We start from the raw sequence: 17,806 nt of genomic DNA, 5'->3' as shown, positions 1-17,806 counted from the left end.
GAGATAAGGAAAAGCATGAAAGAGAGAAGAGAGGAGAAGAGAAGTAGTAGATGGACACAGGGGTATGAGTGAAATAGAGAAGGACAAAATGGTTAGAATGTAGTACGTAAATCATGTAAAACCGCATCCCAATGTCACTTTATTGTACTTAAAATATGCTAAATAAATAGTAGAAATACGAGCCTATCACAATGGAATAAATATACTCTCTTTAAAAGTGCGAAACAGCCACATAATTCAATATCACCTCTTAGAAATAGAAAAAAAGGAAATAAATATCATCTCTTTAATACAGAAACACAATCAACTACTCCCTCCCATCCACACCAAAGGTTACATTGACTTTATCACACTTGTCAAGGCGCGTTTTTGCAACGTGCTTATCTTTAGTTACACATTATTAAAAATTATAAAAATTTGATATTTTTGTAGCATTCATTACGATAAATCAAACAAGATCTCACATGACTATATTTTCTCTTATATATTACAAATAATACCAAATATTCTCTACAATCATAAATAGTGCCGAAAAATCAATGTAACCTTTGGTCTGGATAGGAGGGAGTATTTTACTACGAGTATTAAAATCCAGATCATAAGATAATATTGACACGGGGAAATGATTGGTTCATTATCAAGATATCAAGATAATATAAGATTAAAAAAGTGATGAAAAATATTGTTCTATAAATTGATTAATTACAATAGGTGAAATACAAGAGTATAAATACTAGAGCTATACTTAGGGTTAAGCCTACAAATATGGACAAGATATACAAAAGAATAATCTGGTAGTCAAAGCTAGCAATATACACGAGATACACTGTCGAATGAGATAAAGGTGGTTATTTGTTTCCTTGATTATGGGAATGAATATTTCACTCCTTAACATTCCCCCGCAAGACAGACTGTCCGTCGGGGAAGTGGTTTAGTGAGTATGTCGGCGAGCTGATCATCGCCACTGATGTGCGCAACACGAAGAGTACCTGCTTGAACCTGTTCGTGCACAAAGTGAAAAGCCAATGCAACATGCTTCATGCGGGAGTGGAAAACAGGATTGGCGGAGTAGTGCGTGGCACTTAAATTATCGCATTAAATCGCTGGTGGAGAAGTGAAATTAAGGCCCAGTTCGGAAAGAAGAGACCCATAAGATTTCAGAAGTGACAGCTGCAACTGCTCGAAATTCGGCTTCGGTGGAAGATAGAGCAGTGGCCTTTTGCTTCTTCGGGCACCAAGCAATGGGAGTTTTACCGAGATAGACAAGGTAGCCGGAGGTGGAGAGGTAATTATCTTTGTCACTACCCCAATCCGCGTCACTGAAAGCATGAAGTTGTAGAGGATTGGAGCGATGCAGTTGGAGACCGAGTTGCATAGTGCCGTGTAAATAGCGGAGCAGTCGCTTGAGAGCAATCCAATGTGTGTTTTGTGGTTGTTTCATGAATTAAGAAAGCTTATTAGTAGCAAAGGATATGTCGGGGCGAGTGAGGGAGAGGTATTGGAGACTTCCCACAATGGAGCGATAAGTGGCAGCATCACATGGAGTATCATTGGTAGTAGTCGTGAGGTGGGGATAGAAGAGCATAGGAGTTGTTGACGGTTTGCAGTCAAGCATGTCATAGCGTTGTAGGAGGTCATGTATATATTTTGTTTGAGAGAGTAGGAGCCCTTTGTTGTTGGGAGTGACTTCCACCCCTAGGAAGTAGGAGAGGGAGCCTAAATCCTTGACGGAGAAGCGAGTGGAAAGTTGCGAGATGAATGTCGTGAGAAAGGAGGTCGAGGGACCGGTGACGATGATATCATCAACGTACAAAAGGACAAATATAATGTGTGAGTTGTGATTGTAAATAAACAATGAGGGGTCAGCTAGGGAAGCATGAAAGCCAAAATGGGTTAGGTAATTTTTGAGTTCGGTATACCATGCCCGTGGAGCTTGTTTAAGACCATAGATCGCCTTGTTTAATCGACATACATGAGAGGAGGTGTCGTCAGCTACGAAACCCGGTGGCTGAGTCATGAAAACAGTGTCATGGAGCGTACCTTGAAGAAAAGCATTGTTGATATCAAGTTGTCGAAGGGACCATCCTTGACTGAGAGCAATCGAAAGGAGCAGCCGAATTGTGACGGGTTTTACGACCGGACTAAAAGTATCACTGTAATTAATACCATGTTGTTGATGAAACCCTTTTGCAACTAAGCGTGCTTTGTATTTTTGAACCGTATTATCAGGATTGTATTTGACACAGAACACCCATTTGCAACCCACAACATGGTGAGCTTCGTTAGGTGAAACAAGGGACCAAGTGCCATTTCAAACTAACGCATTGTATTCCTCGATCATGGCGGCACGCCAGTGAGGGGAAGCAAGAGCCTGTTTTGTGGTGGTCGGGAGGGGGTGGGACGTAGTGGTAATAGCTAGCTGGGCATATCGGGGATTTGGCTTGCGAATATTATTGGAAAGTCGGGTTACAACACGGGTTGGTGGTCGTATAGCGGTTTCAGTGGGAGCCTGTGTGGTGGCTGGAGTGGCAGCGGAGATAGAGGAGGGAATTGGGGAGGTGGGAGGGGACGGTATAGGAGAGGAGGTAGGAGTAGGGATGGGTGGTGTAGATGAGGGTAGAGTAGAGTGTGGGGCAGGAAAATAACGGGTGGTTCACACCAATCAGAGAAGGGAGGAGTGGGTTCAACGGGTGGGCATGAGGCAAGGCGAGGGTAGGGGAAGGTGGATTCCACAAAGGTGACATGGCAAGAAGTGTAGATGCGATTAGTAGCGGGATCGAGGCAGTGATACGCACTTTGAGTAGTGGAGTACCCAAGGAAGACACAGGCAATGGATTTAGGGTCAAGTTTGTTGGAGGATTAGGGTCGAAGCCAGGGATAGAGGTGGCAAACGGGTCAATCGGATCAGTTTCGGTTCGGGTTCTTTCGGATTGGGTTATTTCGGTTTATCTTTTTTTTCGATTTCAGTTCGGTTCAACTCAGGTTGGATTCAGTTTTCACTTTTAATCGGTTGTAGATATTTCGGGTCGGTACATGTTCGAGTCGGGTCAATATTGGAGCAAATAAGGTTCGAGTCGGGTCAATATCAAAGCAGATGAGATTCGAGTTAGGTCATAATCGGATCGGATATCAAGAAGTAATATATAATGTTTTTTTTTATATAATACAAATAATTTTTATTTTTAAAAAGTAATATATAATGTTTTTTTGTATAACTACGATATAATAATAATTCATTAAGGTCAAATGGGTGACACTCATGTACAAAAAGACACCTTAGATGCGACGCCTAGGTACATTCGGGTCATTTCGGGTTTCAATGTTGGGTTTCAGTCATCAATGTACGGGTTAAAATCGGTTCAGGTATATATCGGTTCGGATTAAAACAATTCAGGTTGAAACGGTTCAGGTTCATTCGATCTTGGGTCTATTTCGGATATTACAAATTCGGTTCGATTTCGAATCAATTCAGGTCGATTCAGGTTTCGGGGTGAAGTTCAGTTATACCTTTCGGATGTACAGTCAGGTGTCGATTCAGGTATTTTCGATCGGTTTTTCGGGTTCGGTATACTTTTGCTAGGTCTAGCGACAGCCAAAGGCGCGGAGCTTATTATAGTTGGATGTGGTGCGAAAAAGGCGTGAGTATGGAGAATCATGGTGGAGGGTGGGTGTCGGTAAGTGGTTAATAAGGTACACGACAGTGGCAAGAGCTTGTGGCTAAAAGACAGTAGGGATTTGTGCATGAGTGAGGAGGGACAAGCCCGTTTCAACTATATGGCGATGACGTCTCTCCGCGTACCCATTATGTTTGGGCGTATGAGGCGGGGAGGTAAGATGGGAAATGCCATGTTGGAGTAACGAGGGAGTAATCTTGATATATTCTCCTCCGTTATCCGAGAAAAATTGTATGATGGGTCGATTGAAGTATTTTTCGACAAGTAATTTGAATTGAGTGAAAATGCTTAATGTGTCAGTTTTTCGTTTTAGAGGGTACAACCATGAGTATTTTGTAAAATGATCAACGAAAAGAACAAAGTACTTAAAATAGGTGAAATACATTGTTCTGTAAATTGATTAATTACAATAGGTGAAATACAAGAGTATAAATACTAGAGCTAGACCTAGGGTTAAGCCTACAAATATGGACAAGATATACAAAAGAATAATCTGGTAATCAAAGCTAGCAATATACACGAGATACACTGTCAAATGAGATAAATGTGGTTATTTGTTTCCTTGATTATGGGAAAGAATATTTGACTCCTTAACAGATAAAACCAACACTGGGAAATGATTGGGAATAGCCAGAATATCTCCTAGAAGTGGTTTTACATTTTTACCTACCCAGCAGTTGTTCAGCACTGGATGTATTACCATTGGTGATCACTCAATGTATGTCAAAAGTATCGGGATTCAGGCAAAGCTGAAGGACAAGGTAAAGGTACACATCAAATGGAAAAATACTCTCAGAGGTCGGAATTGTAAAGACCAAAAATACGTGCAGGAGGGTGCATGTGAAGAGCTGTACACAGAAACTGATTTTCAAGGTACTCTTTGGTCAAACAAAGAAATTGTAAAAGAACTTATAATCTTCTCTATTGTTTGACAATCACAGAGGAATAAAAAAAGAATAAGGAGCTAGCAAATATCGACAGCAAGTGTTTAAATAGTACTGTAGTAGTGAATTGGAGAATACAATCATCTTAGCAAAGCAAACATGTAGTCTGAAGAATAGCATAATTATCCCTCTGATGAGTAAGAAAGGAAAAAAGAAGGAACCTGAGGCCGCCGCCGCAGACAGGTTGATCCTCAGCATGAGCTTGGTTTGAAGATTTCCAACAGTGAATCAAGGCAACCCATTTCACTCAAATCTTTTGTATTATTACCCTCTTTACCCTGCTGATGATAATGATGTATAAAAGTATAAACTAACAACAATAAGAATAGTAGCAGTCAATTTAAAGCCTAGCTTCATCAACTTATTCAACCTGATGAAGACTGAGCTATCCAGATGTTGTAACGGAGGCGTCTCGTTCCCAAACAGTTAATTGATAAGGCGATAAGAACAATAAATAACGAATGTAAATAAAGTTGACACAAAGATTTACGTGGTTCAGCAGTAAAATAATTGGCTACGTCCACCCTGCGAGCGCAGGAGATCAAATTTCACTATGTGTAGAAAATAGTACAACAGTAGACCGATACACACGCGCTCAATATGAGCCAAAAGTATATCCTATTCTACCAACAAATATAGTTGTCTCAAAGGAACAAAAGAGATTACCCCAATAAGACGAAGCACAAATAATCTTGAGGCCTACCAAGATCTGAACAAACTCCTCCGATCTTCAAAGACAGACGAACACCAATAATAGAGCCCGGAACAAACTGAGTTTTCTTCTTTAGAAGGAATCTCACAAATCGACCCTCTTTATTGTGCTCTCAAATCTCTCTCTTAATTAACTTAGAATAAAACTTAAGTCTTTATATATTTATTCCACCTAATATAAAATATCTAGTCTAACTAAGAAATACAAATAATAGGAAATTAACTAATTTCTTAAACACTAACAAAGCCGTCAAAGGAATAAATAATGACAAAACTATTTAATTAAGAGTCCTACTAACTACCAAAGTTGACTGGTGTGAGTGGTAAGGACTCTCATATCTTAAACTAGGGGTTAGGAGTTCGATTCCCGACTCTTGCGAATGAAAAAGCCAAACTTGAAAGAGGTCAACCCATTATCCCGAAAGAGATTGCCCCAACTGTCGGTAGGGATACTCCTGGTCAACCCCAAAAGTCCTCCTAACTCTTTATACCAAAGCAAGTCAACGCAAATTCATATAGCATGTAAAGATGTAATGCCTGACATATAGCCAACATCACACGTACAAGAATCAGTTGGCATTCGAGTTAGGATAGTATTGCATCTATATAGCACGAAAAGACTGTAGCAGGTATCCCTAAATCCCTAAAATCCCCAAATCCCCAAACCCCCAAACCCAGGTATCCCTGCTCCGCCGCCTCCACCCTCCACACCTGCCGCCCTCCTTCGGTCCCTACCCAATCGCCGGAGATGGGTTCCTCCCTTTCCTATCTCCGGCGGTTCGACACTCCTCATACCTTGCATCCCCCACGATTTTAACCTTTCTTTTCACCCCACCACTCTATCGCCGACGGTCTGTGGTCGGTGATGGGTCCTCTTTGGCCTTTTTCCGATGACCCTTTGGTTATCACTGGTTTAATACCTTCTTACCCCTATTCTCATCTCGTTTATGTGGCCTGCTCCGTTTCGACTGTGGAGGTCGAGTTTCCTTCTGTGATGGGTCTCGATTGTTCTTGCGTCGCCTGGACAGCAGGTGTTCCTTGTCTTTTCGCCTGTTCTTTGTCGGAGTGTTTGTTTGCGTTGTGGTCGGTGATGGGTTGGCTACTTTGTAGCTTTGTTTGGTGTTAGGCTGATAGCTCTTTCTTTTTGGCACGATTGACGGGGTTCCTCCGCCTATTGCTCTCGGGCTCGAACTCTCTCTTCCTTGGCCTGCTGTCTGTCGACCTCCTTGTGTGGTCTGTTTGTTGAGTGGGTTGGTTGGTAGTTAAGGAGACGATTTTTATGACTACCGTCTCGTTTGTCTGGGTTAAGTCCCCTTGTTGAAGCTCCCATCTCTACGATTCCTTGTCCTGTCGCCGCTGTGTTTGGTCCCAATCTTGGGGTGATCCCCCCATTCCCCCCACCTCTGGATTGGGGCCTTTGGTCTATGGTTGTATCAGTCTGTGTTGGTTTTGTGGTTCTCCGCTGTTTTTGGGACTGTTATGGTGATCCCCCCACTTCCCCCACCTTTAGTCCCCTTGGTCTTTGGTTGTATCAGTCTGTGTTGGTTGGGACTGTTATGGTGATCCCCCCATTTCCCCCACCTTTCAGTCCCCTCCCCCTATTTTCTTAAGTGTCTTGCTGTCTCGACCTTGCTTTGGTCTGGCTGCTTGTTTAGTGGTGGTCCTGGGAGGAATCGTTGGGTGAAAAGGGAGTCCTTGTGGTGTCTTGTTCTTTGGTTTGTCTCTGTTGTTGCGTCGTGGCCAGGCGTGGGTCAAGTATCTGAGGTTTGAAGTTCTGAGCTTGTTTGTCCTTCGTGTTCCTGTTTTTCTTGGGCTCCCAGCTAGTCTTTTTGGAGGTTGCCTTTCTCGTTATGATGAGTATGGGGTTTTAGGTCCTTTTCTTCGCTTTGTATGGTTGGCTTTGGGTTCTTTGGCTGGCTTTGATAATATGGTGGTGGTGTTTCCTCTTGATCATGTGGGTGTGGGGGTCTTTTGTATGAGGTGTGTTGGGTAGGGTGAAGGCTGGGTTTTGGCTAGGTTGTTGGATGGCCCGGATGCGGTGGTCTCTACCTACTTGTTTATTATGAAAGGATTGGCTTGGAATTGTAGGGGTCTTAAGGACCCGCTTAACCCTTCTATTCCTAAAATTAGAGCTATATGTAGGACTTTTAAAAATAATCTAGATTTCATTTTCCTTTCTGAAACAAAATGTGATGTACAATCGGTTAATATGCTCTTGCGACCAATGGGCTTCCTTGAATCTGTTGGATGTGATGCCGATGGCCTTAAGGGGGGGCTTTGGATTGGTTGGAAAAGCAGCTGTAAATTAGAATGTATCTTTATCAGTTCTAATATCATTATCCTCTTGGTTAATCAATGTAAGGGTAGTACGTGGTATTTGTGCTGTGTGTATGGTGAACCTAATCATTCAAAAAGGGGTGTTGTGTGGGAATCATTCTCTTGCCTTCTTAATTCCCTCGATAGACCTTTCTTGCTTTTTGGAGATTTCAACCAAGTCGAGTATTCGTCTGATAAGTTAGGTGGTGACAAGTTGATTAGAGGAGCTGATTTGTTCTCTTACTGGAAGAATACTCATTGTCTGATGGATATCCCTTTTAAGGGACCTAGATTCACTTGGTGCAATAATAGGGAGAATCCGCACCGAATTTATGAAAGACTTGATAAGGGTCTTGCTTCAAATGACTGGCTTACGCTATTCCCTTCTACTTTCATCAAACACTTGCCTATTCAAATTTCGGATCACGCGCCTATAATCCTTGATACAAATATGGTCTTCAATACCAAGAAAAAATTTTATAGGTTAGAGGCATGGTGTTTTGATCATGCCGAATGTAGTGGTCTGGTTAAAGAATATTGGGAAAGAAATGAGAAGGGTGATGCTCCGCATATCCTTTTGTCAAAATTACGGCGAATAAATAATGCATTCAGAGTTTGGGCCTGTAATAAAAAAGACGAATGGGGATTAAAGTGGAGTGAATTTGATCAGGATCTTGAGTCCTACCAACTGGATATTGAGAGTGGTGGTGATATTGTTAAGTACGAATCATGTCATAAAAAGCTTGTGGAGTTTTCACTTGCTGCCGGTGCTTATTGGCGTCAACGTGCAAAAATGAAGTGGAACTGTGAGGGTGACACGTGCACTAAATACTTTTTCAATTGGGTAAAAGGGCGCTCTGGTGCTAACACTATCTTGGGTATAAGGAAGGTGACTAACGATTGGACATTTGATATAAAGGAGATTGGTGGCTTGTTTTATAAACACTTCGCCTCTATCTTTAATTCTGAATCCGAGCCTGAATACTTTGAAGATTACTTTCATAAATACGGCTATTTATTTGAAAATCTTAAGTTTAAAGTGGGTGCAGAAGATAGTGCCAAATTGGGCCGTGTTTATTCGAAAAATGAAGTTCGTCAGGCTGTCTTCCAATTGGGACCTTTAAAGTCACCAGGTCCTGATGGCGTTCCGGCGGCCTTCTACCAAAAGTATTGGTCCATTGTTAAGAAGGATGTCATTAATGGAGCCCTCTACACTCTCAACACGGGTAATGTGCATAAAGATTTTAATAAGACTTTTATTGTTCTTATTCCGAAAACTGATTGCCCGGAGAGAGTTGGGGATTTTCGGCCGATTAGCCTCTGCAATGTTATTATGAAAGTGGTTACAAAGTGTATTGCTAATAGATTGAAAGCGGTTATGGATGATCTTGTTGGTCCTTTTCAAAGTGCCTTTGTCCCAAATAGGAGTATTGCTGATAATATTGTTATTGCCCAAGAGGTTCTTCATGTTATTAATCATAGGAGGTACGGTAAGAAAGGTATGATAGCTTTAAAGGCTGATATGAGTAAAGCCTATGATAGACTAAACTGGAATTTCATAAGAGGGGTGCTCTCTAGGTTAAATTTGCCGGATTCTATGGTTCACCTTATTATGAGCACTATTGAATCTGTTACTTATGAAATCTTGATCAATGGTGCTCCTATGGAAAAAGTTAAACCTTGCTGTGGGATCAGGCAGGGGGATCCATTATCCCCGTATATTTTCGCATTGTGCACGGAAGTCCTATCTCAAATGATTCTCTATGCCCAGGATGCTAACCTCATTAGGGGCATCAAAATATGCAAGAACGGGCCGGCAATCTCCCATTTATTGTTCGCTGATGATTCTCTCTTTTTTATCCGCGGTGACTCTGGGGATTTGGACTTTCTTATGAACATTATTGATGAATACTGTCTTGCTTCTGGGCAATGCCTTAACAAAGATAAGTCATCTATTCTTTTCAGTCCAAACTGCTCCCTCATGACGGCCAAGAAATGTCTGTCTGAGTACAATTTTGCTTCTAGGCACGATCTTGGAAACTATCTTGGACTACCAACGAGTCTTGGGTCATCTAAAAGGGACCTGTTTAGTTTTCTTGTTGACAAAACAAAGCGAAGACTATCCTCGTGGAACAACATCTTTCTCTCTGCGGCTGGTAAATTGACTCTTATCCGTTCTGTTCTTTCTTCACTATCTCTTTTCTCTCTATCGGTATTTCGCATACCGGTAAGTGTAACATCAAAGCTTCAGTCTCTGATGGTGCATTTTTGGTGGAGTGGAACTAGAACTAATAAGGCTATTCACTGGTGTAGTAAAGATTTCCTTAGTAAGCCGGTTGGAGAAGGGGGTCTTGGTTTCCGCAATATTGGTTGTTTTAACCAAGCACTCCTTGCCAAGTCTGCTTGGAGAATTTTAAGTGTTCCAGGGAGTCTCATTAGTAAAGTTATTGGTCCCAAACTTGGTTATCAAGATGATACACTTTTCCAGAAACGTTGGAAGGCTCCCCAAGCGTCGTCATGGGCCCTTAAAAGTCTTGTTTGGGGCTCTGATCTTATCTACAACAACATTGCTTGGACTATTGGCTCTTCCTCTCGTCTCAATGCGTGGAAGGATAAATGGATTGAGGGCAATAGTCTCCAGGATCTTTGTGGGGATATTATTGATGCTCCCATTGATACTACGCTCCTGGTCGGTGAGCTTCATGATAGCCATAGGAGATGGGATTTCTCCTCTCTTGGGTTTGATCCAGGAGAGGAAGTTACTAAGAAAATACGCGCAACTTATATTCCGTGCCATCCTACGGATGACTCCTTCTATTGGAGATTCTCTAAACATGGTGTTTTCACTGTCAAGTCGGGATATCATGTTGCTGCTAGGGCCCTATCTAATGGATCTACCTCGGTAGCCGACTGCTCTAGAATGCCTCCAACTATTGTTGCCTTTTGTAAATCAAAGCTCTGGAAGTTGCCTATTTCTTATAAACTAAGGGTGTTTTTATGGAAATTTATGGCTAATGCCCTTCCTGTGGGGTCTGAATTCCTGAAGAGAAAGCTGATCTGGCGCTCTTCCTGTACTCTTTGTGATGGCCTAAACCCTTATGTGGAATCTATTTCGCATCTTTTCGTAGAGGCTAGACTTTGCAAAAGCTTTATGGTTTGGCTGCCCTTTAGGTCTTAGACTAACGGAGGGAGTCGATATTGATGTTAGGGTGTGGGTCATCAACTGGATCACTTATTTCCTTATTGGTCCGGACCCTAATTCCCTCCTTTATCCGCTTATAGCTACTCTCTGGAGAATCTGGTGTTGCAGGAATGAATTGGTTTTCAGAAATCGACGCCCTTGGCCCTTGGGTGCTATCAAGTCTATACTTGGCGATATCCAAACTATGAATGAGGCTACGCATAGTATGGTAGATAACTTCATTCAGGAGCCTATGTTGGACCTCTCTCCAGATCTTGTTTTAGCAAAGAGGATTAGAAACTCCTTTCCTTTTTGGATTGTTGGTGGACCTGCGTGCGAGAATGTTTGCACTGTCAAGTGTGATGCAGCTTGGAGGGCTGATAGGAGTTCTGGTATGGGGTGGTGCTTGTTGGATGGTAATGGAATTTTAAGGAATTCCGATCTTGCTCGCTCGTTCGCTGCTTCTCCCCTGCATGCCGAAGGACATGCTGCTATCATGGCGCTTAAATGGGCCTTGGACGAGGGGTACCTTCATGTTAGGCTTGTTACGGACTGTCTTAACTTGGTTATGCAGGTTGCTGGAGCGGAAAAGGCGATCGCGTCTATTAGGTGCATTATCAAGGATATTAAGTCTATTGCGTCTAATTTCCATTGTTGCTCTCTTAGTTTCTGTCCTAGGGGAGTGAATAGGATAGCTCATAATCTTGCTCAAGAAGCTCTGTTGTAAGCTATGCTATTTCTTGCTGTCAAAAAAAAAAAAAAAAAAAAAAAAAAGAATCAGTTGGCATTCGATACTTCTGCGACTCGCTCGTGAGGCTTACTCCATTCCTTCGACGCTTCTTTTGCTTCTTGTCTTAACTTAACCCGTCTTCGACACAAATTCAACACACAAATTCCTAACACCAGAACTACATCTCTAACAACCAACAGCTGATTACCAAATCTAACCTGAGATCAATTGTAATAAACCAATTGTTACATTTAACACAAACCCATTTTATTTATTCTTCTAACAAAAGTATGTGATCAGGATTAATATAAACTCACAAGCCCAATTTACTTCTTCTAATAAAATTACGTGATCAAGATTAATATTAAATGGTTAAAGCAAAATAAATCATACTACAGACGGAAATTAACCTAATATTAGTATTTCCTCCATCCCGATGCCTCAATGACTCCCACAAATTGCGGGGTAACTAGGTAAGGGGAGTGTCGAATGTATCACATAATTACCTGATAATATGCAATAGTAACAAAAAGAAAGGCAAAATAAGAAGAGGAGGAAACAGGGTGATTAAAATTTGAAGTGTGTTAAGTGGTTGATTAGACAAAAGCAAAGAATATTTGGGCAAATGGGGAAAACAGTTACACTTTGAAGGAAGTGAGAAGGGTTTCGTCAGATTGCCTCAAGCTACTGAATCACCCTTGCAAGCAGAAGCCTTGGGGGTCATGAAGGCCTTAGAGTGGGCTTGTGCTAGCGGGTTTCTCCATATTGAGGTTTCGTCAGATTGCCTCCAGCTATTAATACAGTGGGCAGGGAATGGATCCAAGCATTACCAGATAAAAGGAATTCTAGAGGACATCTCTTATTTATCGTCTAATTTTGATTGTTTATGTTTTAGTTATGTGTGCAGGAACCGTAATGTCGAGGCTCATCTTCTGGCTAGAAGGGCCATGACTATGGCGTATGAATCTCTTTTGCCAGCTGCAAAAAAAACAAAAAAAAAAGTTACACTTTGAATTTTGATTAGGTAAACTTTAAATTCAGAGATTAACAGTAATTTCTGTCTAGACTCTAGATTATTGCAGATTAAAAAAAAATTGTGATAGAGGCTAATAATCTACCTGGTATAAAAGTCAAGTCTTTTCTTGGCTTTTGATTGGCCGTTGAGTTTCTATATGTAGACCCCCTATGTTTCTTATTCTACTAGTACGTTGTCCGTGCGTTGCACGGATTCTGAAATAATTGACTAAAAATATAATGTGTCAGAATGTTTTTTCCTTTATTGTGTAAAGAGGTTGTAGGACAATTTTGATGATGACACAATTTTTTCCTTTAAGTAGTAGTTTTGTGAGGTCTAATTGTAAAACAAAACAAAATGACAATCCGGTTTACTTGGTAAAACAAAACAAAAAAGACAAAATCCATTAGTATTTTACCCTTAGGCCTCTTAGTTCCATTCTTTTTGCATCTCTCCTATCCACCTCAATCACGTGTTTGATGTCCTATGTTATTGTCAATGAATCTTAGAACGTTAAGTAAACGAGTTAAATTTGTGCTCTTTTTTTCATGATCAAAATATTCTTGTTATTCATTTTTCTTTTAACCCTTTTCTGACCGTTCGGCACTCGGTGTTCCGTTAAAAGTTTCTCCTTAGGCCTCTCCAATTCTAAAGAGTGTCTTTATCCTCACCTTACTCTGCTTTCTTGGCCAACCTTAAATGGTTATGGTGTACACGTACCCAGTACTATTTTTCTTTATTTTTTTGGCTTGCTTGGTGGGGTATAGGCCCCGTTCTTTTGGACTGAAACGGATCTGATCTGAACTGAACTGAACTTATAGGATCTGAACTGAACTGAATTGAACTTATAGGATATGAACTGAACGGAACTTATTAGATCTGAACTGAACTGAACTTATAGGATCTGAACTGAACTGAACTTAAAGGATCTGAACTGAACTGAACTTATAGGATCTGAACTGAACTTATAAGATCTGAACTGAACTAAATTTATAGGATCCGAATTTAAATTAACTTAACTTAATTTAATTTAACTTAATTATTATTATTATTGTTGTTGTTGTAAAAACGCAAATTTTCATTGAAATCAAATAAATTTTTTCCAAGAAATTAGTCGGCAACCAAGAGATAACATTGATAAGAAAATATAGTTTAAAGCACAAGGTAAGATAATAACATTTTTCCGCTTTATATATATATTGCTGTGTTCATATATTACACTACGATAAAACATAATGAGAGGAGTGATAATTTTGTTTTAATAATAATGTATATATGTATCGAATAATTAATGTCAAATGTTTTTTGCATCGGTTTTTAAAAATAATACTCCGTTTATTACTTTTATGAACTAAATTTTAGGATCTGAACTTATATGATCTGAACTGAACCTATAGGATCTGAATTGAACTGAACTTATAGCATCTGAACTGAACTTATAGGATCTGAACTGAACTGAACTTATAGGATCTGAACTGAACTGAACTTATTGGATCTGAACTGAACTTATAGGATCTGAACTGAACTGAACTGAACTTATAGGATCTGAAGTGAACTTAAATTAAGTGACTTTAAGTCCAAAAGAACAGAGCCATACTCCCAAATAAAGTTACTCTCTCCTCTCGGGTCTGCCTATTTTGCCTTTTTGTGGCATGTGTCACCATCATTCTTAGAGCACCATCCACATGTTGTGGGAATGTCCCTTGACCCTTGGTTCAAAATGTGTAGGGTTCTTGCCGGCTGTCGCTTACGTTCTACTCCATTAACTTGACCTCTAGCCTACACTCTTTCAAAACCTGAATTAATTCAACTCGTCTTGATCTACTTTAATCTTTTCTCCTTAATCATTTGGTGGATTTGATCAACTCAATATTAGATCCCCTTGGATCGGTAATGACTTTATTCTAACCATTTTCAGTGGTTTTTACTTGTCATTCAAGTTTTAGCTCAATTAATTGGATTGAGTAATTCCAGTTTTGGTACCTCAAATCTAGGCATATTTTTGGTTTGAGTAAATAAAGTTAGTTTCATATATGGAGCTTCATTTAATTTCCTTTTAATTTCGTTTTGAGTTCTGACTGTTATATCAGGTCTCGGTGGTCCTTTAAGAGTTCTTTCTTAGGCATCTCTTATTATAAAGAGTGCTCTTATCCTCACCTTACTCCTCTTTCTTGGCCTAACCTTTTTAAATGGTTATGGTCTACTTGTACCCTATGTTAATTCGACACTTCATATGAGCTCACGTACCCGTGTCCGACACTCGATCCATGGACACTGGTATGACACTCAGACACTTTATTTTAGACCAAAAACTTGACAATTTTTCATAAAATAGCCGTGTCCGACACTTAGATACGCACCCGTGTCAGACCCTTCAAGCCCAGTCGGAGTAACATAGCTTGTACCCAATACCGTATTTCTCTTTTCTTGTGGTTTGCTTGGTGAGATATACTCCAACATAATGTTACCCTCTCCAGATCTACCTATTTCGTCTTCTTGAGACATGTGTTACCATCATTCTAAGAGCATCATCCACATTTTATGGGGATTGTCCCTCGCTTCAAAATGTGCATGGTTCTTATCAGCTCTCGCTTACCTTCTACTCCTTCAACCACAATTACTCCAACTCGTCTTGGTCTACCCGATTTTTTCTTTTTAATCATTTGGTGGCTTTGATTTACATAGTGTTAGACTGCTTGCACCTTGTTAGACTCCTAGGACCCGCAATGACTCTCTTCTACTCATTTTCATTGTTCTTATTGGTGTTTTGCCAACACTCTTGAAACTCACTCTCAAGCACTTGTTAACCCAATTTATGAGTCCCATCTTGATTCCCGTTGGCACAAAATCAATGAAGTCGTCTTCTTCTGCGCTATTTCTTTTTTGATGGGTATTGGTTGTGTTGTGCGCAATCATTTATGAAAGTGGTTAGAAGAACATATTTTCATGTTTACCACTTTTACCTCATTGAGTAACTCGACAACCAGAGATGTAGGAAACTATTAAGAGGCGATAAGTCTTTTTTAGAATAAATATTCTTGTTACTCATTTTTCTTTTAACCTCGTTATGACTATCATATCAGCTCTCGATGCTCCTTTAAAAGTTTCTCCTTAGGCCTCTTTTATTCTAAAGAGTGCTTTTACCCTTACCTTACCCTTCCTTTCTTGTGACTTGCTTGAGATATATGCTTAGGGTTATTGTCATTACTCTTCTTGATCTCTTGCCACACTCTTGATTTTGATGGTGGAATAGTTAGAAGAAAATAAGTTAAGTCATGTTAAGATCTTTTAAGTTAAGTTCAGTTCAAAACTTATAAGTTCGAAAAAAGTTCAGCTCCTATAAAATAAATTCCAGATCCTATACGTTTAGTTTAGAAAAGTTAAGATCTTATAAGTCTAAAAGGACATAGCTGTAGATACCCAGTATCTGCTGAGACTCCAACAAACACCCGATGATTATCGGACTACAACATGCTTTGGAATCGCGGCGTTTGATCGACAGTTTGTGTACAACTTTACGTCGGAAAACTTAAAACGATTTCGAAAATAAAACATTTCAAAACATTTCAAAAATACCTGGAGTGTTTAATGCACGGCGACGGGGTCACAATGACACTAACTAGAGTCAAAACCGACACCGGACCAAAAACCGACTCGAAAATTCATATCCCGACTCCAACAACGAGTCAACAGGCTCGCGCCTAAATGGGGTACTCAGACCAGAGATCAACCGTGTTTGTTCTCGTTATTTCCCTTAATCCATTTTTCATATTTGTAATCAGTTTTTACCATTTCAAGTATTTTCGAAACCTTTTTGTTTCATTTCACATGTTTTAACCATAAAACATTTTTCACCCTTGGTTCCTCATACCATGACGGTTAAATCCGTGTTTCGGTGATAATATTTGGTTAATGACATTTAGAAGGTATTTTAAAGCCTTTTATTTCATTTCCTCGCATTTTCAAGCAAACATATTAGTCACCAACACAAAATCATCCTTGGTTCTACATACCATGCCGGATTTTAACCCGGGTACGATGACGAGTACCGACTAATTACATTCGAAATGGACTTAAAACAATTAGTCCATAATCATTTTTCAAAACTATTCATGTCAAGTTTGTCAAATCGAACTCGACACCGAATATTATCAAATAATGATGATTATTCGGATCTAGTTCTTCAAATCAACAAATGCGGTCTAAACGACCCTTTCAAAATCAAACCGGGTTCAAACACCCATTTTCAACACGTTTTATAACGTTTTCTAAACAGTCAGAACACGGCATACAACCGTTGGCTAACCCGCGCCTCAAGCAGGCCCCTCATTTCTCATTTTCAAAACCAGAGGGAGGCTCCTTACACCACCGGCTGGCTCGCGCCTCTTATAGCCGTCTGGTACAGGGCCTGTTCCCTTCCAGCATTAGTCCAAGACGATCCCGACTGCGGCTAACCCGGATATAGGACGGATCAGATGACTATTCGATTATTCAAAACCATATTTGCAAAATGCCTTACTAAGACAAATGGATCATGTTATGCACCCTAAACCTAATACGGTAAATGGATGTTTAATTTCCGTCTTGCATGCAAATCAACCATTAATCCAACTCGACATCTTATACTTGATACTTGGATTAAATCAACCGACTTAGAAAGCTCTCACATGTTAGGTTTAAATCATTGGATGCGTATTCATGCATTTAAACCGTTTTATCAACTTTTGCATTCAACCAACCAAGATCGATCAGTAGAGGCCGCTAAACGCGGGCGGGATTGGGTGTCTGATTCAAGGGCTTCCCAATACGTACCTTTACCTCTTACTCATAAACTTTGGATAGTGGACGACCTTATCCAGGGCGTACGAGAGTCATTCTAGAGATAGGATGCTAAAGAGGGACGATTTCCTTATCTTTAGTACCTATGTCAAACGCTTCTTTGTGCTTCGATTTGACCGAGGTATAAAGTGGATTTCGAACGGGTTCCAGGCATCCCACAAATGCTTGGTGGCGACTCCGAACATCTCTAATCGTTTCGAGACCCTTACCGAGACGAAACCGACCGATCTAAAACGATCCGGTCGAAAGCACCTTTACGCCGCCGAGGGTGGCTTTCAAAAGACCGCTGCATGTCCACATATTGGCTTGGCGTGCAGGTGGCCCATGACTACGGACCGGTAGGTGGCCCAAATCCATAGACCGAGACGTGGCCCATGTACACAAATTGGCGACTCC

The 17,806-nt window shown here is 40.5% G+C and overlaps 1 protein-coding gene across 1 annotated transcript; it reads right to left on the bottom strand.

The window, feature by feature from the left end:
* Positions 1-1,120: 1,120 nt before the first annotated feature.
* Positions 1,121-1,441, bottom strand: LOC141619916 (secreted RxLR effector protein 161-like). The gene has a single exon (XM_074436925.1). The coding sequence runs from the start codon at positions 1,439-1,441 to the stop codon at positions 1,121-1,123; it is 321 nt and encodes a 106-aa protein (XP_074293026.1).
* Positions 1,442-17,806: the final 16,365 nt, after the last annotated feature.

This window comes from Silene latifolia, chromosome X (genome assembly GCF_048544455.1).
Source record: "Silene latifolia isolate original U9 population chromosome X, ASM4854445v1, whole genome shotgun sequence".
In the NCBI taxonomy this organism is placed as follows: Eukaryota; Viridiplantae; Streptophyta; class Magnoliopsida; order Caryophyllales; family Caryophyllaceae; genus Silene; species Silene latifolia.
This window is presented reverse-complemented; position numbering and strand designations above follow the sequence as displayed.